General features: G+C 43.4%; 1 protein-coding gene and 1 pseudogene across 1 annotated transcript; one reads left to right on the plus strand and one right to left on the minus strand.

Annotated features, from left to right (window-relative positions):
• Positions 1-2,735: 2,735 nt before the first annotated feature.
• Positions 2,736-11,463, plus strand: LOC120031674 (annotated as a pseudogene).
• A 6,727-nt stretch (positions 11,464-18,190) lies between these two features.
• On the minus strand, positions 18,191-22,459 carry LOC120031151 (E3 ubiquitin-protein ligase rnf146). Its single transcript, XM_038976747.1, has 3 exons — positions 22,352-22,459; positions 20,513-20,575; positions 18,191-20,342 (listed from the first exon to the last, which is right to left on the minus strand). Exon 3 carries the CDS (start codon positions 20,328-20,330, stop codon positions 19,281-19,283), a length of 1,050 nt encoding a protein of 349 aa, XP_038832675.1. The 5' UTR covers positions 20,331-20,342; positions 20,513-20,575; positions 22,352-22,459; the 3' UTR covers positions 18,191-19,280.
• Between the last annotated feature and the right edge of the window lie 297 nt (positions 22,460-22,756).

Genomic DNA, 22,756 nt, shown 5'->3' on the forward strand with positions numbered 1-22,756 from the left:
TAATTACTGCCCATGATTTAGGCTGGTCCCAGAGCTGTATGTGCATTGTCAGATTGCAGTCAGAGGAGTTGGCTAAAGCACATACAGATCTGGAAACAGGCAAATGAGGATTGTATCCTCGACTCAAAATATTTATTTGTTTGCCCATGATCACTGTTCGTTGTTGGATGGCCTTTACAAACAACTTCCTTTCTGATAGGGTGCACTGAGATATGTATGAAGTGTTGCTATGCACGGAAGGATTACAAAGATTCAAAGCACCTGCCTGTAATCTAACTGAGATGATCGAAGAGCAGAAGTCATATCACCAAGTTACTGGGTACGTTATAGTTGTGTGTATAGAAAACTGTCATTATCCTGAATTATTACAACAGGACTGTGTTGAGTTGACATTTCTTTATTTTTAAGGTTGAGTTTTATGACTTGTACATTTGATCTTATATCTGTGTTGTTTCCAATAAAGGAAAAAGTGGTGGTCTTGTTTTTTTAATTAAGCCAATGTAAGCAGACCAGTCTGCTCTGCCAGATGCAGTTAATGTCAAGCTGTTCCCCAAACGGGGGATGTCCTCTGAGGACTCAGTCACATTTAACCATCTGCTGCTGCAGCAGCATAAAAAGACACAGAAGTTATATTTATTTGTCTATTAAAAACACATTTCATTGATGGACAGGTCTTGTGTTTTTATTTTGGATTCATAAGTATGCTGTGTGTTGTATTTACTGTGCATCTCATTTTACTATGTTGTACACTTTATCACTTCTAAGGCAGGGGCTACGGTTCTGTTTTTCAAAAGGGGTTTGAGACAAATCCAGTATTGTATTATTGTGTTACATTACATCACTGATTGGTAGGCCTATGAGATGAAAACCAAAGGGAAAAGTCAAGGACTAAAAGGCCTCGTTTTTTCTTCGACTGGCACTAATTCTGTCATCCTTACCTCATAAACCTGAGTAATGGAAATTCTCTAGGAAACTTGGAAACTATTTGGCCATTGACTTTAAGAGCTGTTAGGGCCATAACGTTGTCATTGTAAGACAGGTAGCCTGTTTTCAGGATGATTGACGTTAAGAGCACTGAAAGCACTGCTTCAGACCCTTTTCCATAAACTGCTGCCTTACTGTTTCCTTCTGTTCATTGTGGAGAGTTCATCCAGATGCCTTCCAGGTACAGTAACCTCCTTACACTGTAGCTTGGACCGCCATTGGACCAGGACCACAGTACAATAGTTGAACTATCTGACCATTTGGCAAAACCAATATGCTTGTCATTTGGGGCGGCAGGGTAGCGGTTAGAGCGTTGGACTTGTAACCGAAAGGTACAAGGTTACAAGTTCAAATCCCCGAGCTGACAAGGTACAAATCTGTTGTTCTGCCCCTGAACAGGCAGTTAACCCACTGTTCCTAGGCCGTCATTGAAAGTAAGAATTTGTTCTTAACTGACTTGCCTAGTTAAATAAAGGTAAAATAAATAAATTTACTTTGAGAAATGTACAATACAGTTGAGTTGTAGACACACTTATCACCTTTTCACAATGATATTTGTCAGTTGTAAGAACAATAGATGGGATATCTGTTTGAATATCGATCACTATTTCTGATCAAAGATCATATTTATGGTTACCAAAATGCTTGGTCGGCTCAGTTGAAGATGTCTTGATTGTGAGTCACATACTGAAATGATAGTTTAAACTGATAACCTGCTGTATGAAAACATGAAGATTTGATTCATACACCAATTTTTTTCTCCACATAATGGCTCCAATAGGAGGCTTTCCTCCCCAGGTTAGAGCCAGACTGAGGTAAGGCAGCTAAGAGTAAATACAGAAACAGTCAGTCCCAGAGGAGAGGGAGCTAGTCTGCTGCACGTGCATATAGAGAGAGAGAACTAAAGGACATCTGCATATTCTCTGACTGACTGCACAACTACAACAGTCACCAGCTTGACTCACCAAGGTGGATTTCCTGCTTTACTTATTTTTTAAAAACACTTTAATTTAGATAACTGACAGATATTTTCACAAAACTTTATTTTGATATTAAGGTAAGGAGACTTTGATATTTTTATGTTATTTTCAATAGGTAGTGTTGTCACACTGCAGCATGAAAACCCATGACAGATGTAGTGTTTACCACACAGAATCTGAGCTTGAAGATGACATTTAAAAAAAAAATAGAAGTAAACATATAGTAAACATGATTCAGATTCCACAGACTGTTTGATTGAGATTCAACATTAGATGACAAGATACAATATGGCCATGACAAAAGGTTAAAAAATATTGTCGTTTGTAATTATGTTTTTTTAGGACTCCACTTATATATGGTCCATCTCCTTCATTTTCAATTACAGACTGAATGAGTAATAGCAACAACTGTTGTATCGATCTCTGGCATGTGCTGGCATTGTGTCTCTTGTTTTCGCTGGTTTTTCACTTACCAAATGCTTGTGCAGCTGTGGTAGTTGTACAGGAATTGATGTTCCATGAGTGTGTGACCCTGCTTGCTTCAGGTCACTAACAGTCATCATAAACATGTCTGGTACTCCTTTACATCTCAGACCTGTGAACAGACTAAGGAACAACTCAGTGTAATCAGCTCATCACTCAGGCTCCAGAGTGGTGAAGTGGTCTAAGGCACTGCCTCTCAGTGCTTGAGGTGTCACTACAGACACCCTGGTTCAAATCCAGGCTGTATCACAACCAGCCGTGATTGGGACTCAAGTAGGGCGGCGCACAATTGGCCCAGCGTCGTCCGGTGTAGGCCGTCATTGTAACTAAAAATTTGTTCTTAACTGACTTGCCTAGTTAAATAGAACATATGTGTTCTGGAATGGCTATTTCTTTTAAAGCCATGGTATGTCTTAAAGAATGGCCCGTACAGTCAACAGCTGTGTGTTGAGTGTAGCAGCAGGGTGTATGTAGGGGTCTATGGGAGGGATAACAGAGGAACAGTCTGCTGTGTATTATAGACCGCTTTAAATCACTGCAAACCACCTGGAGCACCTAAACATCTTAACTCAGAGTGGAGTTTAGTTCCATGTATTAATAACTCTGTGGGAAGACACCCAGGAGCAGCCAATGTTACATTTCAGTTCATAAACTGAAGGGAACTGGTGTATGTTTTTGTATTAGATTGTGGAACTCCCTCACTGGTAGCTCAGGTCTGGAATGTGTTGTATACATTGTAGCTGTAATTCCATCTTAATTGGCACCCTTTTCCCTATAAAGTGTACTACTTTTGACCATTATAGGCAATATGTGCCATTTGGGACACAACCCTAATCGTACTGTGCGGCTATGACATGGAAACCATTCTGGGTTAATGAGGTGAAATCTGGAGCTGTGGTTTCAGGCAGGCAGGAGGTGAAAGTGCTTCCTATTTATAATTCCTCTAGAGTCTGACTGACATCCCATCCCCAGTCTCCCTGTCAGTGACTGGCAGTGTTTGTGTTTGTTGATGTGCACTCATCCTCAGGACTGGAGGTTGAGTTGGTTGTCTCTGCAATTGTTTTACCAGCTGCTGTCTGTCCATCCATCCGTCTGTGGATCCCCCTGGTCAAGGATGAGGTCCCTGGCCCTCGGGCTCTTTGCCTGCTCTGCTGCGATGCAGTCCGAGTGGACCACAGAGACAGACGCCGTCCCAGACCATCCGTCCTGTCCAGAGGACGCAATGACTCGGCCGTCCAGTCCAACTCAGTGGGTAAGACCAGCAGAGATTACTGGTACTAAAGGAAATGTGGTGCTAGCTAAATACTGTGGTTTGTGTCACAATCAACACTATCAACAATGCAGGTCCTACAGGTTCTAGTTTTGTCACACCTGGACTACTGTTCAGTTGTGTGGTCAGGCGCCACAAAGAGGGACCTCGGAAAATTACAATTGTCTCAGAACAGGGCAGCACGGCTGGCCTGTAAATGCTAACATTAATAATATGCATGTAAATCTCTCATGGCTCAAAGCGGAAGAGAGATTGACTTCATCACTACTTGTTTTTGTAAGAAGTGTTGACATGCTGAATGTACCGAGCTGTCTGTTTAAACTACTAGCACACAGCTTGGACACCCATGCATACCCCACAAGACATGCCACCAGAGGTCCCTTCACAATCCCCAAGTCCAGAACAGACTATGGGAGGCGTACAATACTACATAGAGCCATGATTACATGGGACTCTATTCCACATCAATTAACTGCTGCAAGCAGTAGAATCAGATTTAAAAAACAGATAAAAATACACTGTGAAGAGACACACACACAGGCACAGACACACATGTACATGTACATGATAAGACATGCACTCTACACACACATACACATGGATGTTGTATTGTAAATATGTGATAGTGGACTAGTGGCCTGAGGGAACACACTAAATGTATTGGGTAAAGAGTTATGTAATGTCATGTAATATTTTTTATTGTATATAACTGCCGTAATGTTTTTGGACCCGAGGAAGAGTAATAAATACAAATACAATGGAAGATAGTGGAATGCATGGAATATAATGGGACATACAGTACAATATAATGGAATATACGGTGCATATAATGGGACATACAGTACAATATAATGGGACATACAGTACAATATGATGGAATATACAGACCATATGTGTGTGCACATGTACAGTATGTATATTCATAATAGGTCTGTATTTCCCCTCACAGTAAAGATCAAGTAAAATCAATGTCTGACCAGGGAAACTGGTCCTCTCTAGGGGAATATATGGAGCATGTAGAAGTTTTTCTTCTTGTCTTTTCCCAGGCTTAGTTTAGTGTTGACTGACCTACAGATTATTACTGGAGACTAGAAAACTCAGAATCTTTCCTCTGCTCTCAGACTGACTGACTGAGTACACAAAGTAATAGTTATTGTCCAAATTAAAAAAGAAAGAATCAACCAGATAGTGTCAGAATTATGTACTATAGTACTTTAAATAAGACCCGACTTCTGGTTTCTTCATACAGAGAGCCCATGTAAATATCCGTTATATACAGTATAGTAAGACTACTTCCAGTCAGAAGTATGTTCCTCAGAGAGCCCCTGTAAATACTATATTAGAGTTACAGTAAGCCTATATACAGTACAATACTTCCATTAAGGCTTTCTTTGTGTTCTCCCCCAGAGAGCCTGTGTAACTATAACATATAGTATGCCTGGCCTACTGTACCTCCAGTAATGCCTGTGTCTTTCCCCAGAGAGCCTGTGTAACTATCACATATAGTATGCCTGGCCTACTGTACCTCCAGTAATGCCTGTGTCTTTCCCCAGAGAGCCTGTGTAACTATCACATATAGTATGCCTGGCCTACTGTACCTCCAGTAATGCCTGTGTCTTTCCCCAGAGAGCCTGTGTAACTATCACATATAGTATGCCTGGCCTACTGTACCTCCAGTAATGCCTGTGTCTTTCCCCAGAGAGCCTGTGTAAAGGGAAGCCCCTGGATTTTGTGTTCATCATCGACAGCTCCCGCAGCGTGCGTCCCAGCGACTACGAGAAGGTCAAGATCTTCATCACCAACCTCCTGGCCTTCCTGGACGTGGGGCCGGAGGCGACGCGCGTCGGGCTGCTGCAGTACGGCAGCATGGTGCAGAACGAGTTCTCCCTCAACACCTACAGCAGCAAGGTAGTCTAGGCCCAAGGGAACAAGTTAACCCATAACATCTATCGCAGCAAGGGTAGCCTGGGGAACGAGTTCTTTGTCTCTCTCTCTCTCTGTGTCTCTCTGTGTCTCTCTGTGTCTCTCTCTCTCTCTGTGTCTCTCTGTGTCTCTCTCTCTCTCTGTGTCTCTCTCTCTGAGAGACTTTATTGACATGGCAAATTCATTATTACTTACATTGTCAAAGTCTACATATAGAACATTGAAAATTGTATTTATTTATATATATAAAATATATATATTTATATATAAATAAATTGTGGGACCAACAGCAATAATAATAGTAATAATAATAGTAGTAGTGGACATGGGATTACCATTAACAACAACTACAACAACAATATCATGGTATGAAAGACAAAACAAAACAAGATGGGAAATATTATCGACATTGCATTGCACCTCTCTCTCTCTCTCTCTCTCTCTCTCTCTCTCTCTCTCTCTCTCTCTCTCTCTCTCTCTCTCTCTCTCTCTCTCTCTCTCTCTCTCTACTGTATTATTTTTACAATATGTTTATTTGGTTTTCCTAGTACAGTTACACAGAAACAGTCTGTAACAAGAATCCCCAATAAACTAACCCACCCACATTAACAAACACAGAACTGTTGTATTCAAGGCAGATGTGGAGCGGGCGGTGAAGGCCATGGACCACCTGGCCACCGGCACCATGACCATGACCTGGCTATCCAGTACACCATGGAGACGGCCTTCACCGAGCCAGAGGGCGCCCGGCCCGCCGACATGCACATCCCCCGCATCGCCATGATCGTAACGGACGGGCGCCCCCAGGACACGGTGGAGGAGGTGGCGGCACAGGCCCGGCAGGCGGGCATCCAGATCTTCGCCATCGGAGTGGGAAGGGTGGATATGAACACGCTGCGGGCCATCAGGAGTGAGTCCCACTCGGAGTATGTGTACCTGGTGGCCAACTTCAGCCAGATAGAGACCCTCACCTCTGTCTTCCTGTCCAATCTGTGTGGAGGTGTTTTCTCTCTGTTCATCTGTTAATACACTCATGTGCTTTAATCATTATATTGATGGAGATTGTAAGGATGTATTATTTGTATGTATGTGTGTATGTATTAGGTACAGACCTGTGCTCTGTGACGGACCATCAGTGTGATCACCTCAGCCTCAGAGCACCCCAGCCTCCTACATGTGCCGGTGCAGAAGGGGTTACACCCTTAACTCCGATGGCAAGACCTGCCGGTGAGTGAACAGCAGCAGAAGCATAGGGGAAGGTTTAGGGTTAGGGTTAGCTACAGCAGTAGTATTCAATCCTGTCTTTGCCTATGTTGTGGTCCTCCTGGTTCTGTAGCGGAAGACCCGTGTGATGTGGTGGACCATGGCTGTGCCCATATCTGCTCCAACGTGCCAGGGGTACTCGGCTACGAGTGTCGCTGCCGGCTTGGGTATGAACTCAACGAGGACGAGAGGACGTGCCGAAGTGAGATTCTTAGTTTTTCTTCTTTCGTTCGTTCGTTCTTTCTATCTTTCTTTTTTGTGGTTATGACTAAAGTTAACATAGAACAAAAATAATGAATTTACCCTGAAAACAAGTAATTTATCTGCTTGTGAAGGTTAACCTGAATTCCAGATTTCCATGTCCTTTCATTGCTCAAATCTGATGGTCTATTATACTGAAAACAACAAATACTTTGTTTTGGGTTACATTTCAATCCATGGACTGGCTCAGTGATGCAACTATGCTTGACAATTGTAGTGTGCACAATCAGTTCTTTAAGCAGTTGAAGGGATGAATGTCCCAGATCAGTCCAACTCTAATACAGTATTTGGTCTATCTTGTTGCCAGACGGAGGTCCAAGTCCACCCACATTTGGACATGCCCCTAGTTCTCTAGTGGAACTTCAGACTCCAGAGTAGCATGGGGGAGATCTCCAAGAGGAAGTGTGCTTTTTGAATCATCTCACTGGCTGCTGACATATGGGGGAGTGTGTCCAGGGTGTCAGAATACTAAGAGATCATAACAGACAGCCAGGAATCCATCTGGTTTGATCTGTAGAAAGGGTTCTACATGGAACCAAAAGGGTTCTCCTATGGGGACAGCCGAACAAACCTTTTTGGTTCTAGATAGCACCTTTTTTCTAAGAGTGTATGTTCCGATGCAAATTGCACAATAAACATTTCAATTCACTTCAGAAAGCACACCTCTCGAGTGTATTACAATCCTAACACATTTTGGATATTGATTTCAGAGCCCTGTGTGTTAATCATAATCTGTAAGTGCTTAAAAAAAATAGGCAGAAACAACTGGTATTACAGGAAATAAAGAACATTTCAAATTAAAGGCACCTATTCTCTTGTTGACATCCTGAGAATAATGTATGAATTCAAGCCCATCTATGTGTGTCTCTACCTTTTCCCGTCAGGAATAGATTACTGTGACCTGGGGAACCATGGCTGTCAGCATGACTGTGTCAGCTCTCCTGAGTCCTACATCTGTTGATGCACGAGGGGCTATGTTCTCAACCGCGATGGCAAGACCTGCAGTAGTAAGTTCATCACTCCTCTGGTTATATGAACTGTGTTACTGTGCTATTAACAACACTGTACTCAACCTCCCCCTCCTGAGATGGAAGTGCCAGTACACCTCTAAAAATCGTTTAAAATATATTTAATCTAACAAATAAAGCAATCAGAAACTGTTAATTAAAAATATCAGTCCCTGGAGGACTCAGCAATAGGGTGCTGTGTTCACTGTGTGGGCAGTGTTGAGGAAAACATTTGTAATGTATTTATTTGTTGAATGTAGTGAATATGTGAGTCACTGTTATATTTCTATATAACAGTGTAGAAGTGTTAATTCCCTGAAAGAATATTAGTATGCATTGTCCCTTTCTCTCTCCTGCCTTGTTTCTATCTCTGTATCCGATGTGACTAACACCTCTCAGAGATTGACCACTGTGCTCTTGGTGACCACATGAGTGTGTGAACACTGAAGATTCATTTTTCTGTTTTTCTGTATCTCAGTCTCACCTAATACGCATAAATATCATTTGTTTTCAACATTTTACTTAGATTTCAACATACTAGCAGGTCTTGCTTATTGACCTCAACAACTGGGTCTGATCACTTTTACTTACTGCAGAGCTTGATCCATGTTCCCTTGGTAACCATGGGTGTGAGCATGACTGTGTGAACACTGAAGATTCATTTGTGTGTAGATGTCGAGAAGGCTACAAACTCAGACCTAATAACAGAACCTGCAAGAGTAAGTCCATGGCATGCTTCCATGTCTTACTGTCAGCTGTGCGGTAACAGATCTTTTGGACATTGCACAGTAATAAGAGGATCTTCTCTATGCATCATGCTGTTTTGGCCCAACGGATTCACATCCCTTTGAATTGATATGTTAGAATGAATGTTTCGTATTAATGCTTATGTGACTGAGGGAAGTTGGACTGCTTTCAAATATACACCTAACTGCCTCTTTTATAATGGGTCTGACTGTGACTGAGTGTTTTTCCATCCTGGTATTTATATGTTACATAATTTGTGAGTTGTGATTATGAGGTCATGGTTAGTCCTGATGCTCCCTCTAGTCCAGGGTGTTCTTTTCCTGGATTAAGAGGAATATTCTATACTGTTTGACAGTGACAGGCACATGTCATGAAGGAAGTAAGAGTAGTCCTCGATAGGTAGATAGATGGATATTCATGCACATTATTACCCAATGTTGCATTAAAATGACTATGTATTTGGTACCATGAAGCCTGGAGTAGAGTAGAGAACACACATTTCCATTATTAATGAGAATGATCCTTATTACTATTTCAATATGACCTGCACCAGGGGTGCAACTTTCACTGGGGACGGGGGGACTTGTCCCCCCCACATTCTGAAATTGCATTTTTGTCCCCCCCAGTTTTATCATTGGAATGTGATACAAAACGATGCAAAGGTGTGCTTTAGGACCATGTGGACGCCTCCAAGCGGTCAGGTAGGCTGTTTGGAGTGTTTATCCGACTGGATAAAAATAATAATATGTCCCCCCACTCAGGTCTTCATAATGTTGGTCCATTATTGTAAAATGAGCCAGTTAGTAGCCTATCAGCAACATTGTTTAAGTAATGTAGGCTAGTACTTTCTGCTGCTGTCTTGCCATAGTATAGTTGATTTGGGGCGTCGTGACGACTCAGCACTATTTGTCTCTACTACGGCAGAGGCAGAGTGTTCAGATGGAGTGATGGATCTGGTATTTGTAATTGATGGCTCTAAGAGCCTGGGACCGGCCAACTTTGACCTTGCCAAGCAGTTTGTGAACAGCATCGTGGACTCTCTGGACGTGTCCGGCACGGGCACCCACGTGGGGCTGCTGCAGTACTCCACTAAGGTCCGCACAGAGTTCACCCTGGGTCAGTATACCTCAGGCTGGGACATCAACAGGGCCGTGTCACGGATGCAGTACATGGGCAGAGGATCCATGACGGGCGCTGCCCTGCATCACATGTTTGAGTACAGCTTCTCTGCCAAGGAGGGGGCCAGGCCCGACATGCCACGGGTCAGCATCGTGTTCACCGACGGACGATCCCAGGATGATGTGTCGAAATGGGCCACTAAGGCAAAGGATGCTGGTACGGTTTCTTTACGTTGTGTTTGCTGAACTTGATCTGATTGCAGAGCCATTTAAACAGCCTTTAATAGAGTACCATCTTCTCTTAGAGTCATTCATCCACTTCCTTCTGACCTTTGACCTGCTTCTCCGCCCCCAGGTATCACGATATATGCACTTGGTGTTGGTAAAGCCATCGAAGAGGAGCTCAGGGAAATTGCTTCCGAGACAGATGATAAGCATTTGTACTATGCTGAAGATTTTAGCAACATGGCAGAAATTACAGACAAATTGAAGTCACGGATATGTAAAAGTACCCAATTAATTAAACACACTCTAAAATAACTTTCTTATTAAAGATCCATCACAGCTACACATTATTAATTATTCCTCACACTTTCCTGCACAGTGCACAAATCCTCTCATCTTGAATAAATTATGAATTCTATAAATACAAATACTGAATCAAAAATGCCCCAAAACCCATCTAACGTCTTAGAACTAATCAGATTGTTTATGAAGGTAATGCTTATAGACTTCCATATCATGTTTTATACTTAAGAAATAAGGCCTGGGGGGTGTGGTATATGGCCAATATACCACGGTTAAGGGCGGTTCTTATGCACTCCACATTGCGTCGTGCATAAGAACAGCACTTAGCCGTGGTATATCGGCCATATACCACAAACCCCCGAGGTGCCTTATTGCTATTATAAACTGGTTACCAATGTAATTAGAGGATTACATACACATTTTTTGTTGTACCCGTGGTATACCTCTGATATACCACAGCTGTCAGCCAATCAACATTCAGGGCTCGAACCACCCAGTTTAAAATGTGTGTTAGATCGATTTTCTCTCATGCACTGCATTTCAGGAAATATTTATTGAGGAGCCGGTAAGTACTTTATGTTCAGGGGGAAAATGCTGTACATCTCTGCCACCTGCAGGTGATTTTATGAAGTACAACAGAAACCATACCATTGGAGCCTATCATTGTACAGTATATTGTGAGGCTCTGGGAATGAATAATTGTATTGCACTTGATCTGTGTCATTCTGTTCCTAAAAGACAATCCATACTGTGTCTGTCTGTGAACAGAGAAACCCTCCCCTCAAGATATGTGTAAGTGTGAGAACGTGATGCTCTTCCAGAGGCAGGTCAACGAACAGCTTAGGAGACTGACCCAGAATAATATCCTTTACAGCTCTGTGGTGGTGTGCATACTTTAGATAAGAGCTTTAATATTGCCATGACATTGCATGCTTTACAAATGGTAACCTGTATGGTGTGCTACTTTTGACCAGAGTCCTATCAGCCCTGGTCAAACGTAGTTCACTATAAAGGAAATAGGCTGCCATTTAGGATGCACCCATTACGTTTGAACATATGTTTAGTTTAAAATCAATAACTTCCTTAATGTGTAAATACTTGATGTTGTGTCAAAAAGGATGGAGACCCTTGAGAATCAGCTTGGACACGAATGAAGGACAAAGACATTGTTTTCATCTGTTCGTCCTCAACGGATTCTTCTCAACTGGCCTGCGGTGCAAGAGCATTACTAAACTTCAAGGGATAACTTTAAGCTATTTCAACATGCTACACTGAAACATAATATGGTATATTTTCTACTGTAACTGCTATTTATATTCTGAACAAAACTATGCATTTATGCATGGGGCTGTGGACTGGAGTGAAGCCAAAAATACTGTATATCTTTGCTACATTCAGGTATCAAAATGTGCTTCTTTTTAAAAGTAAAATGTTATTTGGCAGATAACTGCAATTTATAGATCCAAATATAACTCATATAAGATACAGTACAACATTTTATAATGACAAATCAAAGTAAAATCACTTTGTATTTCAAGCAAAATGCTTTCTATTGCTGTTGATGTGAATAAAATCCCTGTTGATCTTTTGTATTGTACTTTGTGGAACACCAAAATATGTCACAATGTTTTCAAAGATCCGATCATCTGTTAGATTTGGATTGAACCCGACAAGGTTTTTGTATAAAACAGAAACACACATAGTGGTCTTACTGCTACAATTTCCAATGCATGTGAATCCTGAATAATCTAATGAAACATTGTTTATCCTGCTGCATAAATCTAGGTTAGTCAGCCGCTCCTTTTCCCTCCCTGATAGATCAAGCTTCACTATGGTGTGAACCCAGCTGTCAGGTCTCTGGTCCCTGGATAACACACCGCTAGGGGTACGTCCCAAATGGCACCCTATTCCCTACATAGTGGGCCCTGGTCAAGGGTTGTGCACTAAATAGGGAACAGGGTGCCCTTTTGGATGCAACCCCTTTTGTCTTCCTCTCCCATCCCTTTACAAAGGTCATGTGTTTCCTGGCCAAACACCAGGCTTTGGTGTTGCTTACAGATACGTGATCAGAATATCAAACCAGGGTGTGAGATGAATTCAGAGCGGGCTGGAACCTGTTGAAGTAGGTACGCTACACTGCACCGAGTGGACCTGTGCAGGGCAGGAGCAGCAGGTGCATGGTATTAGCAAGTGGTGAGGTACACTACATGTTCCAAAAGTATGTGGGACCTGCTCGTCAAATATCTCATTCCAGAATCATGGGCATTAATATGGAGTTGGTCCCCCCTTTGCTGCTATAATAGCCTACACACTCTTCTGGGGAGGTTTTCCACTAGATGTCAGAACATTGCTGCAGGACTTGCTTCCATTCAGCCACAAGAGCATTAATGAGGTTGGGCAAATAGCCCTGGCTCACAGTCAGCGTTCCAATTCCTCCCACAGGTGTTTGATGGAGTTGAGGTCAGGGCTCTGTGCAGGCCAGTCAAGTTCTTTCACACCGATCTCGACAAACCATTTCTGTATGGACTTTGCTTTGTCATACTGAAACAGGAAGTAGGCTTCTGTGTCGCTGCTCAGCCATAGAAACCCATTTAATGAAGCTCCCAACAGTTAGTGCTGACATTACTTCCAGAGGTAGTTTGGAACTCGTTAGTGAGTGTTGCAACCTAGGACAGATTTTTTCACACTTCGGCAGTCCCGTTTCGTGAGCTTGTGTGGCCTACCACTTCGTGGCTGAGCCGTTGTTGCTCCTATACGTTTCCATTTCACATTGACAGCACACCAAGGCTGCTCTAGCCGGGTAGACATTTGACCAACTGACTTGTTGGAAAGGTGGCATCCTATGACGGTCCCACATTGAAAGTCACTTAGCTCTTCAGTAAGGCAATTTTAATGACAATGTTGGTCTATGGAGAACATATGGCTGTGTGTTCGATTTTAGACACCTGTCAGCAACGGGTGTGGCTGAAATAGCAAAATCCACTAATTTTAAAAGGAGTGTCCACATACTTGTATATATAATGTAGAGTTGTCACATGAGAAATATCAGGAAAAAAATGCATTGTGACCAGATTTGATACAAGAGAGCTTATTTCTTGCATGTCGCTAGTTGTGTTGGTATGTGACCAGGGGCCTGTTGCACAAAACTAGGATAAGGGATTAAGCCAGGATATCTTGGTGATCCTGGCTCAATTGATCCGTAATCCGGTTGCACTAAAGATGGATAGGGGGCAGGAGGATATGTTATGGTATAAATTACCATGGAGATTTATTCTGTGGAGCTAGCCTGCTCCAGACCAGGCTAAATTCCAGGATCTATTTAATCTCATCCCTAATGTCAGTCAGCAGTCACCACAAATGGAAACCAATAGTTATTTCACTGCTCACTATACATTGTTATCACATATAACTAGACCCACTGTCATTATTTAAACGTTTGTGATCATTAATTTCAATGATTTTGGATAAAAAATGATTTTTAGATGATGTTGCTATCATTAGATAATTTACAGTTTCCCATAGACTATAAGGCTATATATAAAATGATAGAATATTAGGGCCACAGAGGGGAAAAAAACACAAGTCATAATATTGTAACCAGTTGTTTTAAAGGAGGACAGTTGTTAAAATGACAGATGTGGGGCATTTCGTGAAATTGTACTTCAGTATGGTTTCATAAACAAAGACATGCTGATGTGCCAGAATATTAAGTATCACATTGTCATAAGTATCAAAACTGTAAAAACAATATGTAGCTTTTCTGCAGAAAGAACCAGCCTCATAAATTTATGACTTTATCCTTTTTCTTCAGTGTGGCCCTAGTACTCTGTCATATAAACAAATACACATTCCATATGAATATAAAAACACAATGTGTAACATTATGTTCCTTTATTGAATAAGGACAAAACAAAGCAGGTAAACCATCAGCTCCTTTCGAAACTGAAGTCACAGTGACTCTACAAGATGGAAAGCACAGAATCCAAGCATATTATACAAAATGATACATACACATTCAAAGGTCTGTATATAACACACCCTGCATGTCTGCACACTAAAATAAATGCAGGACAAATCCATACACATCAACTGAACAGACAAATGAATGGATGCAGTAGCCTCCCTGCAGCCTTGTATTACACACAGTATACCGCACAAACATCATAAGAGGCCAAATTCGTCAAAAAACGAACCCAAAAAAACCCAAATTCCTCTGCCACCGCAGGACATATTTAACCAAAATTGAAAGCACACATACTAACTAAAATAATTCAACACATATTGGTCCCTCAGCAGCCGACCACTGTCGTCATCAGGGAAGATTGCCGGATTGTCCCAGTCCATGGCTGGTGGCACTCTGGGGGCCCTCTCCTTCCTCAGGCAGGCCACATTGTGGAGGACAGCACAAGCCACAGTAATATCACATGCCCTAACAGGGCTGACCCTTAATTTGTGAAGGCAGTGAAAGCGTGCCTTCAGGAGGCCAAAGGTCATTTCAACTCTGGCCCTGGTCCTGGCATGGGCATGGTTGTAGGCCTGCTGTGCTTCCTGGGGGTCTGTGAAAGGTGTCAGGAGAAAAGGCTGGCAGCCATACCCCCTGTCTCCCAGCAACACACCAGAGAATTCACCTGTCAACACAAAATCTCATCATTACTACCTCATAAACACAGTGATATTCTTGACACAGCCATGATGGTTATAAATAGGGGTTGTGTGGCTTACCTTGTGATAGGCACTGATAGATTTCAGAGGCCCGAAAGATTCTGGAGTCATGGACTGAGCCAGGCCATTTTGCCACAACATTGCTGATCACACAGTCAGCATTGCAGACCATCTGAAATCATAAGATGAGGAATATTACACCAATCAATGCACATCACTGGCAATGCAGAGTGTTCGTCAATGGACAATATCAAAAAGTTATGTTCACCTGAACATTAATGCTGTGAAAGGATTTCCTATTCACAAAATCGGCCTCATGGGCACCTGAGGGGGCTTTTATCCTTATGTGTGTGCAGTCCACTGCACCAATGACATTGGGGAAACCTGTCACACAAAGTAATGAGTATCCTACTATGTGTTAACAGTTGTCCTGTAATTTGTAGATCCTCTTACCTGCAATCCTATAGAACTCCTCTTTGATGTCACAGAGTCTTCTGTGGCCAGGGAAGGAGATGAAGACATCTGCTAATGCTTTGATAGCCAGACACACACTCCTTATTGTGCGGCAAATTGTGGCCTTGTTCAGCTGTTCTGCATCCCCCACTGAGTACAGGAAGGCTCCACTAGCAAAAAAGCGCAAGGCCACACAAACCATTTGCTCCACACTCAGTGCATGGCTCCGTGCAGTGCGGTGCTTAATCCTGGGACCCAGTAGTCTGCATAGATACCTGATGCCATCTGCAGAAAACCTGTATCTTTCATATAGATGGTCATCAGGGAAGGCCAGTGGGTCCAACCGGTCCCTGAAGACCCTTTCTCGCCTGAAGGCTCTCCTCAGCACAAGTGCTTCTTCATCCACCACATCTCGCACGAATGGGCATGCCATTGTCAGAGCAGAAAGGAACACACAATTTTGGGCCTTCATATAGGCTAGTGGCCACACCTGGTGCTGGGGGGGTGGGCAAAAGAGGGCGATGCCTTATAACGATGACTTGGTTGTACTGATTGCTGGGAAAATAAAAAAAACCTTAGAAAGATGCCACCGTCCTGTGTGCTCACAATAAGAGCTCATATGTCATGGCTCACTTGACTTTACGAGAATATACCTAATTTTTATTTTGAGCTGTGTCATCTTCTTGGAGCTGGGGGAGGAAAGAAAAATAATGATTAATACATTTGTGTTACAGTTAGCATACAGTGTACATTGAAGGCATATCTCACCTCCCTCTCAAGTTTTTTTATTTCAAGGTCCAGTTTCCTAATTGTCCTCTTTTTTATTTCGGACTCCAGTGCAAGATTTTCCATCTTTTTCTTCTTGTACTGAATGTCTATGTCTGCCAGTTCTATTTGGCGCCGGAGGTGGTTGCCATACAACTTTCTGATAGCTTGTGAGCTCTGTGAACACAATACAATTAGCGCAGCTGGAATTTGGCAGGATGTGGTGTCCTTTTATTAATACGCACTATGTTGCCAGGCTGGTTTTCCCACTGTATAGCATCTGGGTCCTGTAAAAGAAATTAGATTTTTTGATTTTGATGAGGACTCCTCACCATTGTAGAGTAAATAGTACTTTCACAGTCTTAACATGATACCTCATGCCTTCTGGAATCCAGAGAGATGGTCTCCTCCTCATCATCGTCTCCATCATGTGCTGTTGCTGCTGCACTGGGGCCTTCACCCTATCACATTTAATCGGATTCATATTGAAGCTAGTAGACAAGACATGCCAGGCCTACAGTATGCCTTTGATGGAGTACTCACTGGATCAGCATCGTCTGGTGCTTGTGCTGGTGGCTCTAACAGGAACACAGTGCTGCCAGACACTGCAAGGCAATAGGTAAACCAAAGTCAGACAGTCCAAATTGATTCAATATGAATGTGGTTGTATCCCATGTAGAGATGGAAGGACATACCTTGAATGAAGCGGGTGGCATCTTGGGAGGAACCTATGCTCGTCTCTTTCCCCCCAGGGATCCCCTCTAAGACGGGCCTGCCTTTATTTAGCTCCAAGGCCATGTCCTCTGCTGGGGTAAGGTCAGCCTTTGGTGACCCACCACCCGTGCCTTGTCTGTGGGTATTCTTTTTCACTGCTAAAACAGTACAGACAATGTGTGAGCAGGCACCTTCTGGGTACAATATATGCTTGTGCTTTGTTAAATATTAGTCAGGGACCATACCATTCTGCAGAATGTTCTTGTATTTGATTTTGACCTGCTGCCATGTCCGTTTTGGCCCGTTCATGTTTAATCTACACACACACACACACACACACACATTTAATGGAGTCACACTGCAAAAAATTACTTGGTATTTTTGTCTTGTTTTCAGTAAAAATATCAAAAAATTTATCATAGCTTTATACAGTGTGATGGAGTTACTTTACACAATTTCACTCATATCTGCAGTGCATTTCAATTAAAAATTTAACCGTTTCATAATTACAGTACAACTGCATTTTTGGAGATGTGAATTAAATATTTGAATTGTAATTGTGATGTTTCAGCGGAGCGGTGAGTGTGTAATTGTGCACTACTTACGCATTCAGGCGGTCTGCAATACTTTGCCACGCTTTTTCTCTTTGCTTTATCACTGTGGCGGTGTTGCCTTTCTTCTTAATTATATCTTTTACCTCCTCGTATGCCTCCATGAGGATTTGTGCTTCCGACGGGGAAAAGTACGCGGCTCTAGTTGCCATGGTAAATCAGTTAATCTGTGATCTGTGGCGGGGTCTATTTGAGTGAGCCGTGAGCGCGCACCTATCCAGGATTGGTTTCACCTGGCTTAATGAATCCGTGTCTGCTCATCCTGGCTTGGTCTTTGTGCAACCAATTAAGCCTGGACGCACATGTTTTGGCTTCATTGAGCTCAGCTGAGTCATTTATCCCGGATGTCTTAATTCTACTTTTGTGCAACAGGCCCCAGCTTGTCTTTTGCTTTCAACAAAAACTATACTTCATCTCAACCTTTTGGGTTGATGAATACACACATTTTATTTAAAATTACAAACCATGTAACAAAAGATTACAAACCAAAGGTTATCTTAATGACAGTAAAATTGAGCTGAACAGATGACAATGACAGTAAGCTGGGCTGGTAAGAAATATAAACACAATAACATTTAAAACTTCAAGTGGTGTTGCTGGAGACAGCCAGCAAGCCACTTAGCAACAATTGATCTTCTCGTCATAGTAATCAGACAATAGAATTTACAACCAGAGAAAAAATAAAATAAAAACAGTTAAACAAAAAACTAAAACACCAGCCCTCCTCCTCACCAGTAGTGTTCAAGAAACCAACCCCTCTCTTAAAACATATGCACACGTTATGAAACAGACTAGCATTTCAGATGAATAATCAGCAACTTAAATTAAAATGTTGTCTGACTTTGATCAGAGAGGTCATGGAGCTAGGTGTTAATCACTTTGGAGCAGCCTAGAGCGCAACACACCAAGCTGCTGCAGAGAGGAAAACAACCACTGATCCGATCAAAACAACTGTTGACTAGCTGGTAAAAGGCCGCTACCCCATTTTTAAATTTACCTTTATTTAACTAGGCAAGTCAGTTAACAAATTCTTATTTTCAATGACTGCCTAGGAACAATGGGTTAACTGCCTTGTTCAGGGGCAGAACGACAGATTTTTACCTTGTCAGTACGGGGATTCGATCCTTGCAACCTTCCGGTTACTGGTCCAATGCTCTAACCACTAGGCTACCTGCCACCCCATGTCTCTTAAAATAAAAAGTCTCCATCTTTCAACACGGCTGCATCACACACTGTCTGGAGGCACGGGGACGTTCAAACAACTTACACGAAACAACTCAACACTCAATTAACAAGTTGTATGGGGAAAGACTTTGCTCCCAAGGCTCACCAGTAAATTTAGACTATCACTAATTTTCAGGGGGGTAATTTTCATCTTTAAAGTCTAATATAAATGGGAGTATCTCCTTGCCTTGAGACAGTTGTATGCAGGGGTTGGTTTGAATCGGTTTCAGAGTCCTATATTAACTGAGAATGTTAGCTACAGTAAAGAGGTTCAGGATGAGTTGAGCTCACACTTCAGTACACTGGCCGTCAGGCCTTCGCGACCTCACACTACTGGTGCTGGAGGCCTCAGCCCCAGGGGGGGACCTGTCCTCTGGGCTCTCCCCCAAACGCAGTCTCTGCTCCTGGGGCTCCACTGCCTCCCCATCCCCCTCATCGTCACTCCAGTCCCCAGAACCATCCACAGAAGTGTTAGGACCAGATGACATGGAGGGTGTGGCAGTGGCCTCCTCTTCCCCCTCCCCGACCTCCGCCCTCTCCGGCGCATCTGTGGGGCTGATGTGGAGCAGGGCCAGGGTGTCCTCCAGGGAGGGGCTGGTCGGGCTGCCAGCCTGCCCCCCCAGAGAGGTGGGAGGCCTGGCAGGAGCAGACAGGACTGTGGAGGCAGCTGGAGCTGCTGCAGCCTGCTGCACTGCGGCTGCTGAAGTATCAGCCCCGTCTGCAGAGTTCCCTCTCCCTGACGCAGCGGACCCCTGCGTGCCGCCCTCGGTGTCCAGACGGAGGCCCGCCACCCCTTTCTTGGGGATGTCCACAACGTCCCGTTTTATCTTGCGGCGGCGGCCGTGCTCATTGCGCCGGTACTGCACCATGTTCTCCAGGTCGGCTACGTACAGGAACCCAGCTATCAGCATCTCGGCTGTCTTCTTGCCCTTGGAGAAAGCATCCTCCAGCTCACGGCTGGTCCTCTCGTCATACTGCCACCAGCCGTTCCTCCCCTCATAGTACCAGGCATTGTCCCCTGTGGCACCCCGCCCTCCGGTCTTAAGCTCGTCGGGGGACAGCAGAGTGGGGTGCTCCAGGAAGTCCTCGGGAACCTCCTGTCTACAGAGAGCACAGCGCTTGCTCTGCCAGGACGCCCCTTTCACACACAGGAAGCAGAAGACATGGCGGCAGGGTAGCTGGACAGGGTGGACACAGCTCTGCAGGCAAATGGCACATTCTGGGACAGGAAGGGCAGGTGATGAGCCACCGGAACCAGAGCAGGCAGAGTCACCACTCCCCTTCTTACTGGATGGGAGCGAGCTCACAGAGTGGTCAACCTCACCGCAGCTAGCCATCCTTAGGAAGTACTTTGGGCGGGGGAGTGGGGCAAAGAGACCATTATGGACACAGAAAAGGATGTTAATGTGAACTACTAGCATCATAGTTGTCAAATTAAATCATCCAATACACTGAACAAGTTAAAGCAGTTTATTTAGCTACACACAGGACAGGCAGAGATTCTGTAGTAGCTACTTACTGTAATATCTGCTAATGTTGCCACTGTAGCATTAGGCTTATTGGTGGTTGTTCAAATGTCTCACTGCCAAAAGGAAACAAAGGTTATAGCACAGACTTTTTTTAATCGATAGATTAACTTACGATTCCGGGAAAGTAAACAATACGGGAATGACAATATCAGCAGTCGATTTAATTATCCGAAAACAAAGACTATTTATACTTGACTATTTTCAACTAATTCATGAAATGACCGGAACAGGGTCCCGATACACTAGCTAGTTAACAATGACATATTTTGGACTTTATATGGCAGTTGGCAACCAACTTGAGGTGTATTACTGCAACCGACTGGAGTTTGGACCTAAGTTCATCTTCAATTCACCCAAATAGGACCAATTATTCTATTTTAGCGCCTGGCCACGCAGGTGCACGCGAGCAGTGTGGGTGCAATGATTGAATAACGTGTACATGTATTTTGCAAAGCTCACGTACGCGACCGGTCTGGTCAGCATGTAAGTTCTATTTTAGCGCCTGGCTACGCAGACGCTCGTTGACCTGTGCAAGCAGTGTGGATGCAATGCTTTAATAACAGATGATTTTGTTGCCCTTTTTCCTTCCCAATTTCGTGGTAGCCAATTGGTAGTTACAGTCTCGTCGCTGCAACTACCGTACGAACTCGGGAGAGGTGAAGGTCGAGAGCCGTGCATCCTCCGAAACACAACCCAACCAAGCCGCACTGATTCGTTGAAACACTGTACACCTGGCGACCATGTCAGCGTGCACTGCACCCAGCTCACCACAAGAGTCACTAGTGTGCAATGGGACAAGGACATCCCTGCCGGCAAACCCTCCCCTAACCAGGACGCTGGGCAAATTGTTCACCACCCCATGGGTCTCCGGTTGCGGCCGGCTGCGACAGCGCCTGGACTTAAACCCAGAATCTCTAGTGGCACAGCTAACACTGCTTTAGACCACTGCGCCACTCAGGAGGCCCTTACTAACATGCATGTCTGAATTTATTTTGCAACGCTCACGCAAGAGACGTGAGCAGTGTGGTCAGTATGTGAGCTAGTTAACTGACAGGACCTGTATCGCGGCAAGGAAACAAAACATTAAGCAGATTTCACTTATTTTGGAGTACAGCCTTAATGTTAAAAACAAAACATTATGTTGTCATCCAGTGTCACTTATTACCCAGTGTAATATTTTATTTTCCAAGCTATAGCTAACTATTTTACATACAGCAGGATATTAAATGGACCAAAGAGTTGAGTCTGCTTCGTTAAAATTTGCGCCATGGAAAAAATGTCGTGATAGCTGTCTTAGTTTTTGGTAGGACTAACGTTAGCGAACATCAGTTCCCCCCCCCCCCCTTCGAGGGTAAACCATCGTTAGCCATGTAACGTTAGCTAACTAACGTTGGCTAATCTCCGAGCTAGCAAACTCGACAGCATTCTCTTTTTACATAACGTTAACGTAGCGAGTTACGGCCACAATATTTTGATATTTTCGGTGACGGTGTTGTTATTCGCATTGAAAAGGCGACAAACTAACGTTAGCTAGTCTGTTAAGTTTAATTTGAACTAACGTTACCCACCCTCAGGAGGAATCAAAACAATGATACATGTTGTATCTAGGACTGACAACGTAGCTAGTTAGCTAGCTAACGTTAGCTTGCCGTCTCAGTCGAGAAAGAAAGCCAGAGCTAGTCACGTCTCTCTTAGCCGAGACTGTAATTTCGCATGTTAGATTTGTCGGTCATTGTGCGCCTCTTGTATTGTTAAATATTACATTGACCTTAAATCATACACATTTATCTAAATTAGCTGCATAGCGAGAAATGTTAAGTTAAACTCACCCGTCTGTTTTCCTCCTTCACAAAAAGCAACGTAGTAAGTCTAGTGTATTTAGCCTGTCAACGTGATGACTACGTTTATTGTACGTAATCACGCACAGCACACGCACGTTACAATTTTCTCGAATCAGCGGAGAAGTGCAATATGAAGTGATTGCAGACCGCAATTCGGGGAGTTTCTTAATGTGGGCGTTCCTTGATATTAGAAAACGCCCATTGGTGTATACCATTGGTCAGTCCATAGATGTTTAGTTTTTTTACCTTTATTTAACTAGGCAAGCCAGTTAAGAACACATTCTTATTTACAATGACAGCCTACACCGGCCAAAATGGTGGTCACACCAGATACGGGCTGATTTTCTGATTTTTTAAAGGTATCTGTGATCAGATGTAGGTCTGTATTTCCAG

The sequence above is a fragment of the Salvelinus namaycush genome, chromosome 37 (genome assembly GCF_016432855.1).
Source record: "Salvelinus namaycush isolate Seneca chromosome 37, SaNama_1.0, whole genome shotgun sequence".
Lineage (NCBI taxonomy): Eukaryota > Metazoa > Chordata > Actinopteri > Salmoniformes > Salmonidae > Salvelinus > Salvelinus namaycush.